At 41.9% G+C, this 20,407-nt stretch overlaps 1 protein-coding gene across 7 annotated transcripts in view; it reads left to right on the plus strand.

Annotated features, from left to right (window-relative positions):
* pacsin1b (protein kinase C and casein kinase substrate in neurons 1b) overlaps window positions 1-20,407 on the plus strand; it is a 447,488-nt gene that overhangs the window by 379,882 nt on the left and 47,199 nt on the right. For all 7 annotated transcript variants that reach the window (XM_068057059.1, XM_068057058.1, XM_068057060.1 and 4 more), the window contains 3 exons: window positions 14,578-14,813; window positions 15,035-15,190; window positions 17,906-18,081. In XM_068057059.1, coding sequence (XP_067913160.1) covers window positions 14,578-14,813; window positions 15,035-15,190; window positions 17,906-18,081 — 568 coding nt within the window. The remainder of the gene's footprint in view (window positions 1-14,577; window positions 14,814-15,034; window positions 15,191-17,905; window positions 18,082-20,407) is intronic.

Here is a 20,407-nt window from a genome sequence, read left to right on the forward strand (position 1 = left end):
AAGGAGAACCAACGGATGTACTATATTTGGATTTCAAAAAGGTATTCATCAAGGTACTGCATAAAAGGTTATTACACAAGATAAATCTCATGGGGTAGGAGAGTAATATATTAGCATGGAGAGAGGATTAGTTAATGGACACAAAGAGTGTAGGGATAAACAGGACATTTTCAAGTTGGCAGGGTGTAACAAGTGAGATGCTGCAAGGATCACTTGCGGGGCCTCAGCTATTTACAATCCATGTTAATGACTTAGATGAAGGGACCAAGAGTAATGTATCCAAATTTTCTGACAATACAAAGCTAGGTGGGTCAATAAGCTGTGAGGAGGACACAAGATGATGCAAAGGGATAGATAGGTTAAGTGAGTGGGCAGTAAGATGGCAGATAAGAGTATAATATGGGGAAATTAGAGATTATATGCTTTGGTAGTAAGAATAGAAAATCAGAATATTTTTAAATGGTTGCTTGGTAGTACAGAACTTGTTCCTGAAAAAAGAGACATACTGTTGAAGCTTTTCGTTCTGCACTCATCAGGGCAGAAACGTGAATGCCAAATTTCAAAGGGTGCAACAGTTTATACTACAGGAGAAAAGGTTCAGCACCCTTTTTTTAAATGGTGAGAAACTTTTAAATGTTGTTGTTCAGAGAGATTTGGGTGTCCTTGTACTAGAAACACAGTAAGTTAGCTTGCAGGTACAAGCATTTAGGAAGGCAAATGGAATGTTGGCCTTTATTGAAAGGGGATTAGAGTACAAGAAGGAAGATTGCTGCAGTTGTACAGGGCTTTGGTAAGACCACACCTGGAGTACTGTGCACAGTTTTGGTCTCGATACCTAAGGAAGGATATACTTGCCTTGGAGCTGTACAGTGAAGGTTCATTAGTTCCTGGGATGAGGATTGTCTTATGATGAGATGTTGAGTAGAATGGCCCTATACTCTCTAGAGTTTAGAAGAGTGAGAGGTGATCTAATTGAAACATATAAGACTCTGAGAGGGGGCTTGACAGGGTAGATGCTGAGAGGCTATTTTGCTTGGCTGGAAAGTCTGGAACTAGGGGGCATAACCTCAGGATAAGGGCGATAATTAAAGACTAAAATGAAGAATTTCTTCACTCGGTTTTGAATCTTTGGAATTCTCCTACCCGAGAGTACTGTGGATGCTCAGTCATTGAGTATGTTCAAGGCTGAAATAGATAGATTTTTAGACTCTAGGGGAATCGAGATATGGGGATCAGGCAGGAAAGTGGATTTGATCTCAAGAATCAAACATGATATTATGGAATGGCTTGGGGGTTTTGGGGGGGCGGGTGGTGGTCATACAGCCTGCTCCTATTTCTTATGTACTTTCAGCAGTTGAGGAAAAGCATTGATGACTCTATACTTTCCTCGCATAGGGCCATTTGACTTTTGGTGCTGACATTCTGGTTACAGCTGCAGTTGGCATACTGCTCCCCTCACCAAACCAGCTTTGATTTTTGCCTAATCTCTTCCCAGCCCCCTTGCCATTCAGATTGTTCTTCAACACCAACAGGGCCTGATTTTCCCCATATGTATATGGAATGTGCCAGCCATAATTCCACAAATTCCTACAGATATTTGAGGGGAAAAATTCCTTTTGTTCATTTCAATGCAAGTAACTAAGGAAAATTTCCCAATTTGCAAAGAATTTATCATTTGTTTAAAACGCGACTAATTAAAAGGGAAAGGAACATAGGAGCAGGAGTAGGCCATTCATCCCTTTGAGCCTGTTCTGCCATTCTAGATCATGGCTGATCGTCTACCTCAATGCCATATTCCTGCACTATCCCCATATCCTGTGATGTCATTAGTAGCTAGAAATCTATCGATCTCTGCTTGAGCTTCCACCACCCTCTGGGGCAGAGAATTCCAAAGATTCACCACCCTCTGAGTGAAGAAGTTCCTCCTCATCTCAGTCCTAAGTGGCTTGCCCTTTATTCTGAGATTGTGGCCCCTGGTCTGGACCTCGTAACCAGGGGAAACAGCCTTTCTGCATCTACCCTGTCTATCCCTTCAAGAATTTTGTAAGTTTCTATGAGATCGCTTCTCATTCTTCCAAATTCCAGAGAATATAGGCTCAGTCTCCACACTCTCTCCTCATAGGACAATCCCACCATCCCAGGAATCAGTCTGGTGAACCTCTGCTGCACTCACTCCATGGCAAGTATATCCTCCCTCAAGCAAGGGGACCAGAACTGCACACAATATTCCAGGTGTGGCCTTACCAATACTCTATAAAATTGAAGCAAGACTTCTTCGCTGCAGTACTCAAATCCGCTTGCGATAAAGGCTAACATACTGTTTGCCTTCCTAATTGCTTACTGCACCTGCTAGCTTTCAGTGACATATGAACAAGGAAACCTCTAGGTCCTTTGGACATCAACACTTTCCAATCTTTCACCATTTAAGAAATACTCTGCACCTTCGTTTCTCCTACCAAAGTGGATAACATCACACTTATCCACATTATATTCCATCTGCCATGTTCTTGCCCACTCACTCAGCCTTTTCAAATCCCCTTGAAGCCTCCTCACAACTCATACTGCCACCAATTTTTGTGTCATCCGCAAACTTGGAAATATTACAATTGGTCCCCACATCCAAATCATTGATATAGATTGTGAACAGCTGGGGCCCAAGCACAGATCCTTGCAATACCCCACTGGTCACAGCCTGCCAACCTGAGAATGATCCATTTATTCCTACTCTCTGTTTCTGCCTGATACCCAATCCTCAATCCATGTTAGTATATTACCCCCAATCCCATGCGCTTTAATTTTGCTTAGTAACCTCCTATGTGGGACTTTATCAAAAGCCTTTTGAAAGTCCAAATACACCACATCCACTGGTTCCCCCTTATCCACTCTGCTAGTAACATCCTCAGAAAACTCAAAAAAAAGTTTGTCCAACATCAATCCCCTTCATAAATCCATGTTTTCTCTGCCCAATCAGGCCACCATTTTCTAAGAGTCCAGTAATCACACTTTTTGTAATAGATTCCGGTATTTTCCCTACTATCGACATCAGGCTAACAGGTCTGTAGTTCCCTGTTTTCTCTCTCCCACCTTTCTTAAACAGTGGGGTTACATTTGCAGCCTTCCAATCTGCTGGCACCATTGCAGAATTTATAGAATTTTGAAAGATGATCATCAATGCATCCACTATCTCTGTAGCCCGGGTCCCATGGATTTTTTAACTTTCAGTCCCATTAATATAGAGTCATAGAGATATACAGCACTGAAACAGGCCCTTCGGCCCACCAAGTCTGCCGACCATCAACCACGCATTTATACTAATCCTACATTAATCCCATTTTCCCTCTCACATCCCCACCTTCCCTCAATTCTCCTCCCACCTACCTACACTAGGGGCAATTTTTACAATGGCCAATTTTACCTATCAACCCGCAAGTCTTTGGCATGTGGGAGGAAATTGGAGCACCCGAGGAAACCCATGCGGTCACGGGGAGAACTTGCAAACTCCGCACAGGCAGTACCCAGAACTGAACCCGGGTCGCTGGAGCTGTGAGGCTGCAGTGCTAACCGCTGCGCCACCAATGCTACAATACTACTTTTTTATTAATCCTAATTTCTTTCAGTTCCTCATTCTCACTAGACCCTTGGATCCCAAGTATTTCAGGGAGACATCTTGTATCTTCCTCTGTGAAGACAGACACAAAATTATTTTTTTAGCTTCTCTGCCATTTCTCTATTTCCCATTATAAATTCTCTTGTCTCTGCCTGTAATGGACCCACATTTGTCTTTGCCAATTTTTTCCTTTTTACATACCTATACAGCTTTTAAAATCCGTATTAATATTTTTTGCTAGTTTACATTCAGATTCTCGTCTCTCTTTCTTTATCAATTTCTTGGTCCTCCTTTGCTGGATTCTAAAATTCTCCCAATCCTCTGGCTTATGACTTGTTTTGGCAACTTTATAAGTCTCCCCCTTTGATCTAATACTATCTTTAACTTCCTTTGTTAGCCACGGTTGACCTGCTTTCCCTATTGGGTTCTTTTGCCTAAAGGAATGTATGTTTTTTGAAAACCATTCATTAATTCTTTAAATACTAGCCATTGCCTATCGACCGTCAAGCCTTTTAATGTACTTTTACAATCCATCACGTTCAACTTGCTCTTCGTACCTTCATAATTGCTCTTGTTTAGATTTAAGACCCTAGTTTAGATTGAACTACATCTTTTTCAAACTTAATGGAAAATTCTATCATACTATGGTCACTTTTCCCTAAAGGTTCTTTTACCACTAGATTATTAATTAGTCCTTTCTCATTGCATAATACCAGATCAAAAATTGCCTGTTCCCTAGTTGGTTCCTCAACATATTGCTCCAGAAAACCATCTCTACACATTCCAGGAATGATTCTTCTGCAGCATTGGTGCATACTAGATTTACCCAGTCTGTGTGAGAATTGAATTCACCCATGATTAGTGCATTGCCCTTGATACATGCACTTCTAATCTCCTGATTTATACCATGCCGTACATTACCACTACTCTTTTGTGGCCTGTAAACCATACCTACCAATAATTGTTGCCCCTTGCTGTTTCTTAGCTCCACGCAAACAGATTCTGTATCCTGTTCATGCAATCGAAGATCCTCTCTCACTAATGCACTGATCCCATCCCTTATTATCAGCACTACCCCACCTCCTTTTCCTTTTTGCCTGTCCTTCCTAAATGTCGAATATCCATTAATATTGAGTTCCCAGTCTTGTTCACCCTGCAGCCAATTCTCCATAATGGTAATTAAATCCTACCCGTTTACTTCTACTTGCTCCATCAACTCATCTACCTTGTTGCAAGTGCTGCGTGCATTCAGACAGAGTGCCTTTAATTCTACCTTTTAAAACTATTCTGTATTTTGACCCTGGTTGGTTCTATCATTTGTTTCTACTGCTTTCCATTTTCATTCACAGCATTTCTACTTCCCATACCAGCTTTGTTTTTCTCCTATCTGAATTCCCTTGCAGGTTCCCAACCCCCTGACATGCTAATTTAAATCCTCCCCAACAGCACTAGCAAATCTCTCCACGAGGATATTAGTCCCTGTCCTGTTAAGGTGTAACCTGTCCATCTTGTACAGGCGCCACCTGCCCCAGAACCGGTCCCAGTGCCCCAGGAATCTAAAGCCCTCCCTCCTACACTATTTTTCTAGCCACGTGTTCATTGGTTCAATCTTCCTATTTCTATACTCTCCAGCACATGGTACTGGGAGTAATCCTGAGTTTACTGCCTTAGTTGTCCTGCTTTTCAGTCTCCTTCCTAGCTCCCTAAATTCAGCTTTCAGGACCTCATCCCTCTTTCTGCCTATGTCATTGGTGTCAATGTGAACCCTACTTCTGGCTGTTCACCCTCCCCCAAAAGAATGTCTTGCAGCCATTCCGTGTCATCCTTGATCCTGGCACCAGGGAGGCAACATACCATCTTGAGTCACATCTACGGCCACAGAAATACCTGTCTGTTCCTCTAACTATCGAATAGCCTACCACTATTGCCCTTCCACTCCTCTTTCCCCCCCGCCCGACCTGTGCAGCTGAGCCACTTGTGGTGCCACAAATTTGTCTTTTGCTACATTCCTCTGACGGACCATCGCCCTCACCAGTATCCAAAACGGAAAACTGGTTAGTGAGTGAGATAGACTGAGAGGACTCCTGCACTACCTGCCTGGTTTTTCTAGACTGCCTAGTGGTCACCCATTCCCTCTCTACCTGCATGCTCTTAATCTGCGGTGTGACCACTTTGTTAAACGTGCTATGCATGTAGTTTTGAACTTCACGGATGCACCACAGTGACTCCAACCTCTGCTCGAGTTCCAAAATGCGGAGCTTAAGTTTTTGCAGCTGGAGACACTTCCTGCACATGTGACCGTCTAGGCCACGTGAAGCATCCATGACTACCCACATGTCACAGGATGGGCATTCCTCGCGGCCGAGCTGTCCTGCGATGCCTTAAGCTTGCTTTCAGATTATTTGCTTTAAACTGGAGACTAGAAAGTAAAATACTCACCAGTCAGCTTCTTCTGTGTGTATAAGGTAGGTAGTTAACAGTTCAAGAAAAAAAACTTTTACCATCTGCCTTTTTCTACAATCCAATTATTAACCCACCTTTCCAAAAGTATTGAATGTGTCAAGCTCTTTACAAATAGACGCTTATACTAGATACTCACTAACCAATCAGCTTATGACTTTGCTGTGATGGCAACGGATTATTTTCAAAACTCAGCACGCACTGATTCTAGGGAGCTCCCGATGTGTGCCTCTCCAACTCCCAGGTAAGTGTGGGCCTCAAGCCTCGGTCCCGATTTATAGTTTCCTGCTCCGGGCTGTTTCCTCGCAGGTCCGATGTCCCTCCGATTCCCAGGAAAGAAAAGAGATCTATACGGTTAAAGGAATTCTTCTGTTCAGAGCACCATGCAATGACTGTAAAGCACCTGTAAGCTAAAATCACTGCACTCACAGTATATTTTAAGGTGGTGGCGTAGTGGTAATGTCACTGGACTCGTAATCCAGAGGCCCAGGCAAATCCCACCACAGCAGATGGTGAAATTTGAATTCAATTAATCTGGAATTAAAAGGCTAGTCTAATGGTGACCATGAAACCATTGTCGATTGTTGTAAAAATCCATCTGGTTCACTTTCCTTCTTTACTTGGCTGGCCTACGTGTGATTCCAGACCCACAGCAATGTGGTTGACTCTTAATTGCTCTCTGAAATGGCCTAGCAAGCTGCTCAGGGATGGGCAATAAATGCTGGCCGAGCCAGCAATGCCCACATCCCACAAACGAATAAAAAAAAATCTGCATTTATATCGTGGATTTCACAACCTCAGATGTCCCAAAGCACTTTAAGTCCAATTAAGTACTTTTAAAATGTAGTCACTGTTGTAATATAGGAAACGTGGCAGCTAATTTGCACACAGCAAGCTCCAACAAACAGCAATCTGATAATGACCAGATAATTTGTTTTAGTAATGTTGAGAAATAGTGGCCAGGAGAACTCCCCTGCTCTTTTTGGAAATAGTGTCGGGGGATCTTTTACATCCACCTGAGGGGATGGACAACATCTGGTTTAACATCTCATATGAAAGACAGTACCCCCAACAGTTAGCTCTCTCTGTGTTGTACTGGAGTGTTTTTTTATATTTTTTATGTGAGTGTCGCTGGCAAGGCCAGTATTTGTTGCCCATTCCTAATTGCCCTTGGGAAGGTGGTGGTGAGCCGCTTTCTTGAACTGCTGCAGTCCATGTGGTGTTGTTAGGAAGGGAGTTCCAGGATTTTGACCCAGTGACAGTGACGTAATGGCGATATGGTGAACTGTGAAGTATTTGAGTGTCAGTGAAGGGAAGCAGGTGGAATCCTGAATAAGGGCACATTGAAGGGTTCTAAACCTTTTATGTGTTGCAAGTTCACAGTACATTGGAAATGCAGAGAAAAACTTTCTATGCTTCACAGAATCTGTAAAATCTGTATTTGTAGGCTTGATGATGCCGTTTTAACCCTCTGACTGTAGTAAAGTTTTGGAAGATATATTTGTATCTTTGAGATACCATTCCGCTTATTCAGTTTAAAGCAGTATGTTTTGGTTTGCTGTGTTAACCAAACACTGATGACATGAGTTGTTGGTCCGCCTTGCTCACTCTCTGAGACAAACTGTATATTCTGTCATTCTTTATGCCAGGCCTTTTTTCTCCCTTCTCTCTTTCTCCTCAGTTTATTTTCCTGCATAGCAACACTGGCTACATTCCAAAAGTATTTCATTGGATCTGAAGCGCTTTGGAACATCCTGAGCTTGTGAAAGATGCTATAAAAATGCAAGTCTACTTTCCTTGCTTAGATGATTTTTGCTGCAAGGATATCCATGGATAATGATCCTACTCCATTAGCCCACCAGAAGGTGCATCTGAACAATGCAAAGAAGAGGGTCCTCAAGTTAGCTTTCCCCCCTTTTTTCCAGATATCTTGGCAGGACTCAATCACTGAGGGGATCTTAAGCCCCGCTATTTACAGGGAGGTGGCATGCTCATAGCATCCAGGAAACCCAGAAATCATCCTTTCAAATTTTTTTCTCTGTTTCCAGGCAGGCAGGCAGCCAGCCAGCCAAGTTAAGGCCCTAGCTGGACAGTGGAGAGGAGGGAGGGAGAGATTTTGGGTGAGGGGGAGAAGAGATCGCATGTCAGCTGAGATTGCTGTTTGGAGGGTTTGAAGTGATCACAGGGATCACTTACTTGTGGATCTGACTTTCTTCACCTCCCTTCAGCTACTGCGATTCCCGAGCCCTGGATATTTCAGGAGAGCAGTTTAGTTGCCTGCAACCCCCAGCCCACTTGCTTTCAAAATTCAATGTGAACGTGTTCAAGGTGCATTGTGGCCGGGTTTCAGATTCGTGTAATTTTCGCACCGTGACCAAACTCTATCCTGTCTGTTGTGGGTTGGGGGGTGTGTGGTGGTGGGGGACGGTGGTAGCGTGGATTAAAATTGCCTCCTTAATTACAGAGCTGCTTTATGTTTTACTGATCTCAGTGATGGCCAGGCTAATTCAGAAAATACTTAACCTCCCCCAGGTGTCACCTATAATGGCTTTTGGTGGTTAAAAAGTTTGTACATTATATGCTATTCCAAAGTCTTGTATTCTGTCTGTCCTTAGGGACTTACCTGTAAAAGGAGCACAAACACATTTCATATTTTATCGTTCCCTCCGCGACACCCTGGTCCACTCCTCCATCACCTCCGACACCTCGTCCCCTTCCCACGGCACCTTCCCATGCAATCGCAGGAGGAGTAATACCTGCCTTTTTACCTCCTCACCATCCAAGGCCCCAAACACTCCTTCCAGGTGAAGCAGCGATTTACTTGTACATGCTTCAATTTACTGTACTGTATTCGCTGCTCACAATGCGGTTGCCTCTACAATGGGGAGACTAATCGCAGATTGGGTGACTGCTTTGCGGAAAACCTCCGCTCAGTCCGATAGCATGACACTGAGCTTCCGGTCACTTGCCATTTCAACACACCGCCTACTGTCATGCCAACATTTCTGTCTTCGGCCTGCTCCAGTGTTCCAGTGAACCTCAACACAAGCTCGAGGAGCAGCACCCGATCTTTTGCTTAGGCACTGAACATTGAGTTCAATAACTTCAGAGCATGACTGGCCTTTTTTAAAAAAATGTTTTTATATGTTTTTTTAACCGAGTGCCTGTTTTCCATGTAGACAGAGCTGCTCATTATTCTGCTACTAACACTCTCTCTGCGCTAATGCTTTGTCTTTCACCACAAGCATTAACGCACTCTTTGCCTTTGTCCCAGGACAGCTTTGTTCTGAAGAAGAGTCACTGACCTGAAATGTTAACTCTGCTTCTCTCTCCACAGATGATGCCAGACCTGCTGAGTATTTCCAGCATTTCTTGTTTTTATTTCAGCTTTGTTCTTTAATCTGTCCTGCCCTCTGTCCTATCAGACACCTTCCCTTTTGTTCTCCCCCGCTCCACCTCCTTCACTTGCTTAAAACCTAATTCTTTTCTAACCTTTGCCAGTTCTGATGAAAGATCACAGACCTGAAATGTTAATTTGCTTCTCCCTCCACAGATGCTGCCTGACCTGCTGAGTATTTCCAGCACTTTCTGTTTTTATAACGCATTTTGCGATTAATTCCACTTAATTTTCCAAACTGAAGCCATGTGCATCACTTTTTCCATTTGCTTTTTGATGCAAAAGTTAGAATATAGCCAATTACTAAGATTTATTGTATGTAATTGGGGCTACCATGGAAACCAGTTTCATAAAGAATAGAACACCTATTAGCTTTCTGACTTAGTTACAGAGAAACCAGCACAATTTTTCTGTTGTAGGCTTTCTATATTTTGGAAAAGAAAATATTTGAGCATGCAATTAGGACAAATGGGATGTGCTTGTTCACTGCAAGAGATTTGGAGAAACATTGATAGATTATTTGTGTACATATACTATAAAAAGCCAAATAAACATCTGAAGGGTTAAAGTGGTTTTTGATATTTAATTTATTCCCTATAATGCATTGAATAAAACTGATATAAACTTTTATGTTTACGTTTGATGCTAAGATAAAATAAAGTGGCTGACTTTTTTGGTTGTATATTAAAACCCTAGTGTACTGTTATTTTCAGACTTTTCCTACTGTCTGTCATTGCACGGTTGCAGCAGCTATTTCTGGCACCAAGCGATGCTTTTTATATAATCTAATTGGAATGCTGGCTCTCTGTTCTCCTCTTGCTCTGCACCCTCATGTCTTTGGTCAGTTATAACATCCATGTTGCGCTGTTTTAGATTAGCTAACTCAGCACAGTCCTGGAATCAAACCCAGGACCTTCTGATCTGACCAGTGTAGTTTTGCCTTGTGCCTTTGTCCAGAATGTAATTGGGTAAACCTGTATTTTATGTTTGTACTTTTTTCCCACAAAATTTGACTCCTTAATGCCACTTTTCTCAATGCTATAAAATGACGACTGTGGCACACATGCACACTTCCGGTGTGAGCTGTGCCAGATGCCATTTTGGTGAGGGCGTTAGCGCACACACGCAGGGAACATCCACTGGTAGTATGCAGAGTAAGCAGAATGTGATTTGACACCTACAATGCCATTTTGGAGCTCAGCGCTCCCACTAAAGCTGTCTTTCAAATGGGCACAGCTGAACATGTGTTCAGCAGCAGAAAGGAACCCCAGTGCTATTTAAAGGGATCATCAACTACTTACAGGTTAGTTGCTGATTGATTTCTACTGGCTATTACTAAGATTCTTCTTCCTGATCAAACTCTCTTCCTCAAACTGTTCCAGTACCTGCTCTAGCCTTTCTGTACCTCCCGCTTAAGAGGTGCAGGCTGGCTTTAAGTGGTGCTAGCCTTGCACAAACTTGGGTTCCCTGCTGAGATGTGTAGTCACTGAACAGCATGTTTAGCACTGGATGCACACAGCAATAATCTAAATTAGCAGGCAACACAAAGTTGGCATGCTGCCTGTATCAGAAGCAACAGTCACAGGTTAATTCTGTTTCATGATTCCTGCACCCATTTTTGAGGGTATTGAATTTTGTCCCCTTTGTATTTTAATTGGTCAAGTTACAAAAATTGTTTAAAAAGCAGTCTTATTATATAAGCAGATTAGCAGTCATGCACGTGTATAATCACATTACCAGTAATACCTTTAATATTTAACTTACAAACCCAATTTTAAAAGCAAAACAGTACATGCAGGAAATAGTCTAAACAATGTAGTTTTTATGAAAATATTTTAAAATCCTATTTATAAGAGTGGCTGTGACTGCTGAGTGCTATATTGGGCTGAGTGATTTTAGTGAGTTAAAACCCATGATATTTGAAACCCATTGCACTTCACTTTCAATCTTTAAGGTGCTCTTTTCTGTATAGCATCCAATGTTTTAATCATGATGAACTGTGTTTACCTGCGGTAGGCTCAGTGCTTCAGTCTTTTATTTTAATATTGTCTTCAATTGCATCACCTATATCAGGGACATCCAAATTGTGGCCCATCAGTGAAATGCAGTCTCCAGGTCCTGTCCTCAAACCCGGGACCCCTCTCATCTAACAGTATATATATTCTTCTTTGCTGTTTTGGATTTTGCGGATTGGGAAAGGGCTGCCCTTAGTGTTGTAGCCTTATTGATGATGTTTGTATTATAATGTACATAAGTTGTTGCTGGGTAGGTTATGTATATAGACATTAAGCATCTTCACAGGATGTGATGTCATGACTCTGAACCTCATGTTGCTCAGTGTTAATGTAGATGCCTTAGAGATAAGACCCCTGTAAATAAACTCCTGTTACTTTGACCCAAAGTCTACTATCCTCATTTAATATTAACAGCACACTGACCGGTATAGTACAGTGCTGACATTTAGAACTGATCTATCGGTAAAGAAAGAAGAAAACTTGAATTTTTACAGCACTTTTCACAACTCTCTCAATGTGCTTCACAGCCAATGAAATTACTTTGGAAGTGTAGTCACTGTTGTAATGTAGAGCAACATGGCAATTAATATGCATGTGCCAAGGTCTCAGAAGCATCAATTAAACAAACACCTAGATAATCTATTTCATTGGTATTGGTGGCATGGAATTGTTTACTCAGTTTTATCTCAGTTTAAGGTCATCCAAAAGACGACACCTCTGGTAGTACAGCTTTCTCTCAGTACTGCACTGAAGTCTCAGTCTAGATTGTGTTCAAATCCCTGGAGTGGGCCGTGAATATAACGGAATAACATTTGTACAAGAATTGTAGCTGTCGCTATGCTCAAATCTCTGGAGTAGAGCTTGGCCTATCACCTTCTGACTCGAGAGGCAAGAGTATTAGCACTGAGCCAAGGTTTTCACCTTGGATGCAAGTAACTTGAGATAAATTAATGGGAACATGGATTTAAATGTTAAATTTGGTTTCTAAGAATCCTTGGTACTTAGCTATGTAGCCCAGTCCTGACTTGTCTATTGGAGGACAGCCTCTCCTATTTAACTTGTTCTTGGGTGATATTAATAACTTATACCCATAATTGTGTAGTGACTAAACAAGTTAAACATCCTTTTTCATTTCCTGCAGTTTGGGATTTTTACTGGTGTTTTGGGATTGTGTAATTCCTTATGCCTTCTCACAAAAACAGCAAAACTGTCGCCTTATAAGATTTTTATAAGTGGTGGTAACTTCCTGGTTTTCTTTTCTGAAATGCTGTATCTTCAGACAGACAAAGGGAAGAAGACAGTAATGTGATCATGCCTTAATCACTTCACATTACGTTGAGTGCTGAAAATCAGAGCCAGAAGTCTGAAAGGGCTATTATTATTGAGCAGTGAAAGCCACTGGACACCATCCTAAAAGTTATGATTTACATTGGAGTAAAACCAATTCTTGCATTCTTATAGTTGTATGCCAATCGCTGGGGATTACTGATTAGAGTTAAATGTTCAGAGCTGTAAGCAGTTCCCTGAGGTTTATGCCTTTAAGTTTATTTTCCTCAGCACTGTGTACTATTCAGGCAATCTGCAATAGTCTTGTGCAGCTGTCTTCTAGAATGTGGATGAGTGCCCCATGGACTGACTTGCCTACAAGTTCTTCCCATCATGAGGAAGCACCTCACCCCCAGTTGATGTCCTTGCTGTGGTCACATGAAGAAATTTCCCCTGCATCTAATGCTGCATTTATCATCAGCCTTGCATCCTGGTAGATGGAAGGGAGTGAAGCGAAGTGACACAGACATATAAGATAACACTGGCATCACCATGCAATGCCCCAGCCGAAGAAGGGTCACTGACCCGAAACGTTAACTCTGCTTCTCTTTCCACAGATGCTGCCAGACCTGCTGAGTGAATCCAGCATTTCTTGTTTTTGCCCCAGCTGACAATCTGGTTTTAGTTGGCAATATCATTTATTTCCTTTTTTTAATGTGTCTAGAGGTGGCTAACAAGTAAATAGGGATCCTGTAGGCCTATACTGAGAGTTTCTGTCTGGTGAACAGACTCTTGGCATCCTATTGCAGTGTAGGGTTTTAAACCTGGTATGGGAAGCATTGGAATAATTCGAATAGCTTTACAGGCAGACTTGTAAAAATTCAAAAATTTATCCATGTTGTTTTTCGTCTACATTTTAAATTGCATTTAGTCAACATTTGGGGGACAATAGCATAGTGGTAATGTTAATGGACTAATAATCCAGAGGCCCAAACTAATGTTCCAGAGACATGAGTCCAAATCCAACCATGGCAGCTGGGGGAATTTAAATTCAATTAATTAATAAATCAGGAATAAAATACTAGTCTCATTAAAGATCATGAAACTAGTGGATTGTTGTAAAAACTCCTCTGGTTCACTAATGTCCTTCATGGGAGGAAATCTGCCATTCTCACCTGGTTTGGGCTACACGTGACACCAGACCCACACCAATGTGGTTGACTCTTAACTGTCCACTGTAATGGCCTAGTAAGCCATTCAGTTGTATCAAATTGCTACAGAAGAAAGTACTGTGGGTATACCTACACCATACAGACTGCAGTGGTTAAAGAAGGCGGCCCACTACTACCTTTTCGAGGGCAGTTTGGGACATGCAGTAAATTCTGGCCTTGTCTGTGATGCTCACATTCCAAAAGTAATTAAAGAAAAACATGGAAACTGCTACATTGCTTTAAAATGAGCTAAATAAACCTTTAGTCTTTTTCGTTATGTTCAAATCCTTTGGGGAGGGTCAGGGTTAATAGGTGAATGTGACATTGGTTTGTTGCCTGTGGATTCTCATTTTGGATCTGAGTACTGTGGAAATTTATGCTTCAGTCCAGTTTCTTTGTGTCTGTTTTTGGCCAATTTAATTAGGTTGAAGGTGCAACCATCTCTGCCACATCCTATTTACTGAAAAGGATTGTTTTTGGATCTGTAGTTGTATCTAGTTTATCTTGCTCAACAGCTGGACTGTCACTTTGAAGAAGAATAAGTGTTTAAACAGCAGCTTTGTTGGTGATTAAAGTGGTTGACGTACAAGCCAGGCTGATGGATGTTTGTACCACTTGTAGGACCGCAATATGGCACTCTGGAGAGAGCCTGGATGGCACTGATGACTGAGGCAGATAAAGTAAGTGAGCTGCACCTGGAGGTGAGAAATGCACTGTTCAGTGAAGATTTTGAAAAGGTCAAGAACTGGCAGAAAGACTCCTTCCACAAACAGATGATAGGAGGCTACAAAGAGACCAAAGAAGCAGAGGATGGATTCCGGAAAGCACAGAAACCCTGGGCTAAAAAGCTGAAAGAGGTAATGTGCAGCTCCAGCAGATTCAAATGCCTTATTGAATGATATTTCATTACTGTTTTGGTGCAGTCCTTTATACAAGAGCTGTAAAATAGATAAGTCTCATGCAGGTCGGTGGGATTATGCGGGTGTGTTAATACTGAAGTTATCTGAAACATCCCATAGATTCAGGCCTGTCAAAGTTGCTTCCAATCTTTTGTATATAATTTCTTGTTTTTCCATAGGTGGAGGCAGCTAAGAAGGCTTATCACCTAGCCTGTAAAGAGGAAAAGATGGCAGCTACAAGGGAGGCAAACAGTAAGGCAGAGCAGTCAGTCACTCCCGAGCAACAGAAAAAACTACTAGACAAGGTGGAAAAATGTAAACAAGAAGTACAGAAGGTGAGATTGCTGAATGTAGAAGATAATTCTAATGTTGAAATATAATAAATGCATCTTGGTGCAAATAAACTCCAATATTCTCTAGATCTCTGTGCTCCACCAATTCTGGCATCTTGAGCATTCCTGATTTTAATCACTCCACACTTGGCAGTCGTGCCTTCAGCTGCCCAGGCTCTAAGGTCTGGAATTCTCTCCCTATTTCTCTCCGCTTTTCTACCTTGCTTTCCTCCTTTAAGGTGCTCCTTAAAATCTAACTCTTTGACCAAGTTTTTGGGTCATTTAATATCTCCTTGTGTGGCTCAGGGTCAAACTTTGCTCCATAACACTCCTGTAAAGCACCTCGGAACATTTTATTACGTTAAAGACACTATATAAATGCATGTTTCTGTTGTTGTAAGGACTCTACCAGTTTTCCCAGTTTTTGTATTGCATGTGTGAATAAATAGAAAATCGTCACAATACACCCCTTTGGCAATGAAATTCAGTCTAAATACTGGATTAAAATCCAAGACAAGCTTCTATTCAGAGGATTCCGAATTTAGCTAATTTTGCATGTTTTTGTCTTGTGTTTAACTATGTTTGTAGGCCGTACGATTTGGAGATGCAGTTAACACTGGGAAACTAGTTACTGGTATTATTCCCTTAGCAAGTGAAGAATTACAATTATCTTGGTCAACATTCAGCCCTTGTAAACAACTCATATCTGTAAATCAAATATGTTTGATACGGCCTACTTCAGTTCTAAATTTCCTTTAACTTTGCTGTTTTGGTGTCTATAATGTAAATAATCCAAAGAAATATTTGTGACCACAAATGAGTGCTGTAATTTTGTTACTATTCTCTTAATCCTTTCTATACATTATAATCTTGAGAGATGAGAGAGAGGGATAAAGACTCTCGGGTGCTAGGAATACATCTGATTAGCTGAAGGCATGCATCTGCAGTTTTAGTAATGGAGAGTTTACTCACCAATATATCTGCAGTACACACTCAGCTGCTGGAATAACAATCTTCCCTTTACACACTTTCCCAATTTCAAAGGAGTTGGACACTGGTGAGTATGGTGAGCCCCGAAGACGGTGGCAAATCCGGGGACATGGCAGCCCAGCTGATAATAGCCAGGCATTGTTGCCATTTAATTTTCCGAGTGTCTCACCTATACCCAGCCAGATCCACTAGCGGACAGGATCAGGAATTTGATGGCAGCAGGCTGCAGCCAGGATCCACAGGAATGGACCCCTGATGGGGAGGGGGACTCTGGAGGCCCAAGGGTTCCTTGTGAGGCTTAGATGAGCATTACTGACACTATGGACAGTTAATATAAAATTTTAAAACTTACCTGCCCACTGCCTATATGGCCTGATGTGGAAGCCATCACTGTTCACCCACTCAGGCCTCCAACTAATATTGCATTCTGGTTCAGATGGCATCATCAGGACTTAATCTGCATATTTAAAGAAGAACCTGACTTCCTTCCTGCAGGTGTCCCATGCACCTGCTCAAAAGAACAGTTAAAGATCAGGACACACCGGGATCACTGTCCTCTTTCCCCCCACCCCCCCGCCCTTTCCCAGTTTCTTTGTCGGTAGGTAGAGCAGGGGTGTTAAAATTGGGGACATTATCTTCCCCAATATTTTTTGTTAATCCATTTCATTGTTGTTTGTACAACTGCACACTGAGTTGTAACATCCTGGTGTTGAAGAGACTCCTTTATTGAAATGCTGGGAACATAGTACCTCTATTCATTGTACACGATTTGTCGCATATTAGCAGCAATTGGGTAATGAGCGCAGCGATATCAACGATGTTATTTGAAGCCTACTGTGAATAAATGCTATTGGGTATACTATTGTATGTGAATAGTGTATCTGCAGCACCTGTGGAAGAGTCTGTTACTCTAGAATTGGCCTTTATAGCCACTCCAGGCGCTGCTTCACAAACCACTGACCACCTCCAGGCGCTTGCCCATTGTCTCTCAGCACAAGGAGGCCAAAGAAAGAAGAAAGAATATTGTAAATCTAGAGTACAGCGTTATGAATACAAAAATGGCTAATCTTTGGGCAGCGCTTGTTTTGAAAGGCAGATAAGGTTAAATTTCATAAAAATAACTTAGAATAAAGTGAATGCTACAAAAATAAATTGGATTGAACTCTTGAACTTGAAGGCTAATAACCACAATGAGGTTTTCAAAAATCTTTTAAAATAACGTATTTTTGTATATTATAATATATCTGCAAACATAACATCTGTTCAGATGACTGAAGCTGCTGAAGAGGATTACACTATCTGAATCCTTCAGTTGCCTGGTGACTCCTTCCATTATTTTCTGTGTGATATCAGACTCGAGCAGGTACTTGCATGATGATCTGGCCCTTTTGTTTTTCTTTGTAAGACTGTTGCCCTCTAGAGGTGAACAGATGGTAACCGATTGAGACAGCTCCAAAAGATTTCCAAAAACTGGAATCATGTAGCCACGTTAAATGTCTGAATATTTCTGGTTCGTTCATGGAAAATGCATTGATGCTACTTGGCAGATCATATAATGTGGCTCAAGGATTTAGGCTATGCAGCTTTTATTGAATGGATTTTCCTAGTGTGAAGTCCCAATTGCCTCCTTTTGGCATAGTGTGCATGGTTATGCTGCCACAATGACTGGTTAGTGATTTTTATGCAAACTTGTTAATTGTAATTTATGTTGGATAAATGCCTGTATAGACAAAAGAGAAGTACGAAAAGGCCTTGGATGAATTGAGTAAATGTACACCACAGTACATGGAGAATATGGAACAAGTGTTTGAACAGTGCCAACAGTTTGAGGAGAAACGACTAGTTTTCTTCAGGGAAGTGCTTCAGGACATCAAACGGCACCTAAACCTCACCGAAAACAACAAGTGAGTATTAATTAGAACTATATAATACATAGCTATCCATTACGTAAATATTCAAACTCATGTCTCACTTAGAAAAAACACTGATTGTAAGATAAGTTGGAATGAGAGAAGATTTTCAGCCATTTTTCTTCTTTCTTGGGATGTGGGCGTCACTGGCAAGGCCAGCATTTGTTGTCCATTCTTAATTGCCCTTGACAACTGAGTGGCTTGCTAGACCATTTCAGAGAGCAGTTAAGAGTCAACCACATTGCTGTGGGTCTGGAGTCACATATAGGCTAGACCAGGTAAGGATAGCAGATTTCCTTCCCTAAATGACTTTAGTGAACCAGGTGGGTTTATACAACAATCAGTGATAGTTTCATGGCACCATTGCTGAGACTAGCTTTCAATTCCAGTCATTTTAATTAATTAGTTGAATTTAAATTCCACCAGCCCCTGTGATGGGATTTGAATGTGTGTCCCCAGGGCATTAGCCTGGATCACTGGATTACTAGTTTAGTGACATTACCACTACACCACCGTCTTCCCTGATCTCATCTTTCCAGGACAGCACCCCTGTTTACCCACAACAGTATCTAGCTGTTGTAAAACGAGGTATGTCCTGGCCTCAACCGCTCTACCTGTCATAAAAACAGAAAATGCTAGAAATACCAACTGGTCAGGCAGCATTCACAGAGAGAGAAATGGAATTGACATTTCAGGTCGATGACCTTTCATCTGCAATATTTTGCTTTTGCAGTCTACCTGGCAACCTGTTCCAATTATTGATTCCCTCTGTATAGAGGAATCACACTTAATATATGTTCTGAATTTACCCTGCACAACCCTGAACCAGAGCCTTTTCCTCACCTGCTGTGCCATATCTGATAACATTGTTTTCTGTTTATTTGGGATCCCATTAAGTATCACTTCCCACACGAACCAGAGCCTGCAACCCTGTGGTTTTCTGCCTCTTGCAGAGAACCAAAACTCTTTAGGGCTTGCACAATCCTAGATCACCAGTAGCAGCTGCATTTTTTTTGTACCTCCCCAGCTTTTACTTTTAAAATAGATTATTTCACACTTCTCTGCATCTGCCACTCTAAATCTACAAAAGCAGTTTAAGAAAGGCTGGACTAGCAACATTGGTTTGATTTTGATTTCGAGATACAGCACTGAAACAGGCCCTTCGGCCCACCGAGTCTGTGCCGACCATTAACCACCCATTTATACTAATCCTACACTAATCCCATATTCCTATCACATCCTCACCTGTCCCTATATTCCCCTACCACCTACCTTCTTTCTTTTGGGCCTCCTTATCTCGAGAGACAATGGATACGCGCCTGGAGGTGGTCAGTGGTTTGTGAAGCAGCGCCTGGAGTGGCTATAAAGGCCAATTCTGGAGTGACAGGCTCTTCCACAGGTGCTGCAGAGAAATTTGTTTGTTGGGGCTGTTGCACAGTTGGCTCTCCCCTTGCGCCTCTGTCTTTTTTCCTGCCAACTACTAAGTCTCTTCGACTCGCCACAATTTAGCCCTGTCTTTATGGCTGCCCGCCAGCTCTGGCGAATGCTGGCAACTGACTCCCACGACTTGTGATCAATGTCACACGATTTCATGTCGCGTTTGCAGACGTCTTTATAACGGAGACATGGACGGCCTACCTATACTAGGGGAAATACTAGGTAGGACCACCTACCTATACTAGGGGAAATTTATAATGGCCAATTTACCTATCAACCTGCAAGTCTTTTTTGGCTGTGGGAGGAAACCGGAGCACCCAGAGGAAACCCACGCAGACACAGGGAGAACTTGCAAACTCCACACAGGCAGTACCCAGAATTGAACCCGGGTCGCTGGAGCTGTGAGGCTGCGGTGCTAACCACTGCGCCACTGTGCCGCCCTATTGGCTCCAATAAAATATGTGGAGCCTTTTTAATGGCCAATATCTTAACATTTAGTTACTGAATCAATGCATTGCTATAGAGTTCCACAAATGGGAAGTGCAGATGTAGAACATTTGCTCAATACAACATATCAATAATGAGAAGAGATTGACAAAAAACAAAACACTTATTTCAGTTAGTTTGCATGATTAATCTTTTGTTATTGATTTGAATATTAAAGCTATGCATATGGAGTTTGCCCTAAAATATCTTATGCAACAATATGCTGTTGTCATTACATATTCAAAAATGCATTGTGCAGTCAGGAACCCAACCAACTAGTTATTCTGCAGCTGGGTGCTAGCCTCAGCAGTTTGGAGATTATACATAGGAAACTGGATTTCAGGACATATGGCTGAGGGATGAAAGAGGAGCAAATGCTGCCATAAGATCATGGTTT

This window comes from Heterodontus francisci, chromosome 25 (assembly GCF_036365525.1).
Source record: "Heterodontus francisci isolate sHetFra1 chromosome 25, sHetFra1.hap1, whole genome shotgun sequence".
NCBI classification, from domain to species: Eukaryota; Metazoa; Chordata; class Chondrichthyes; order Heterodontiformes; family Heterodontidae; genus Heterodontus; species Heterodontus francisci.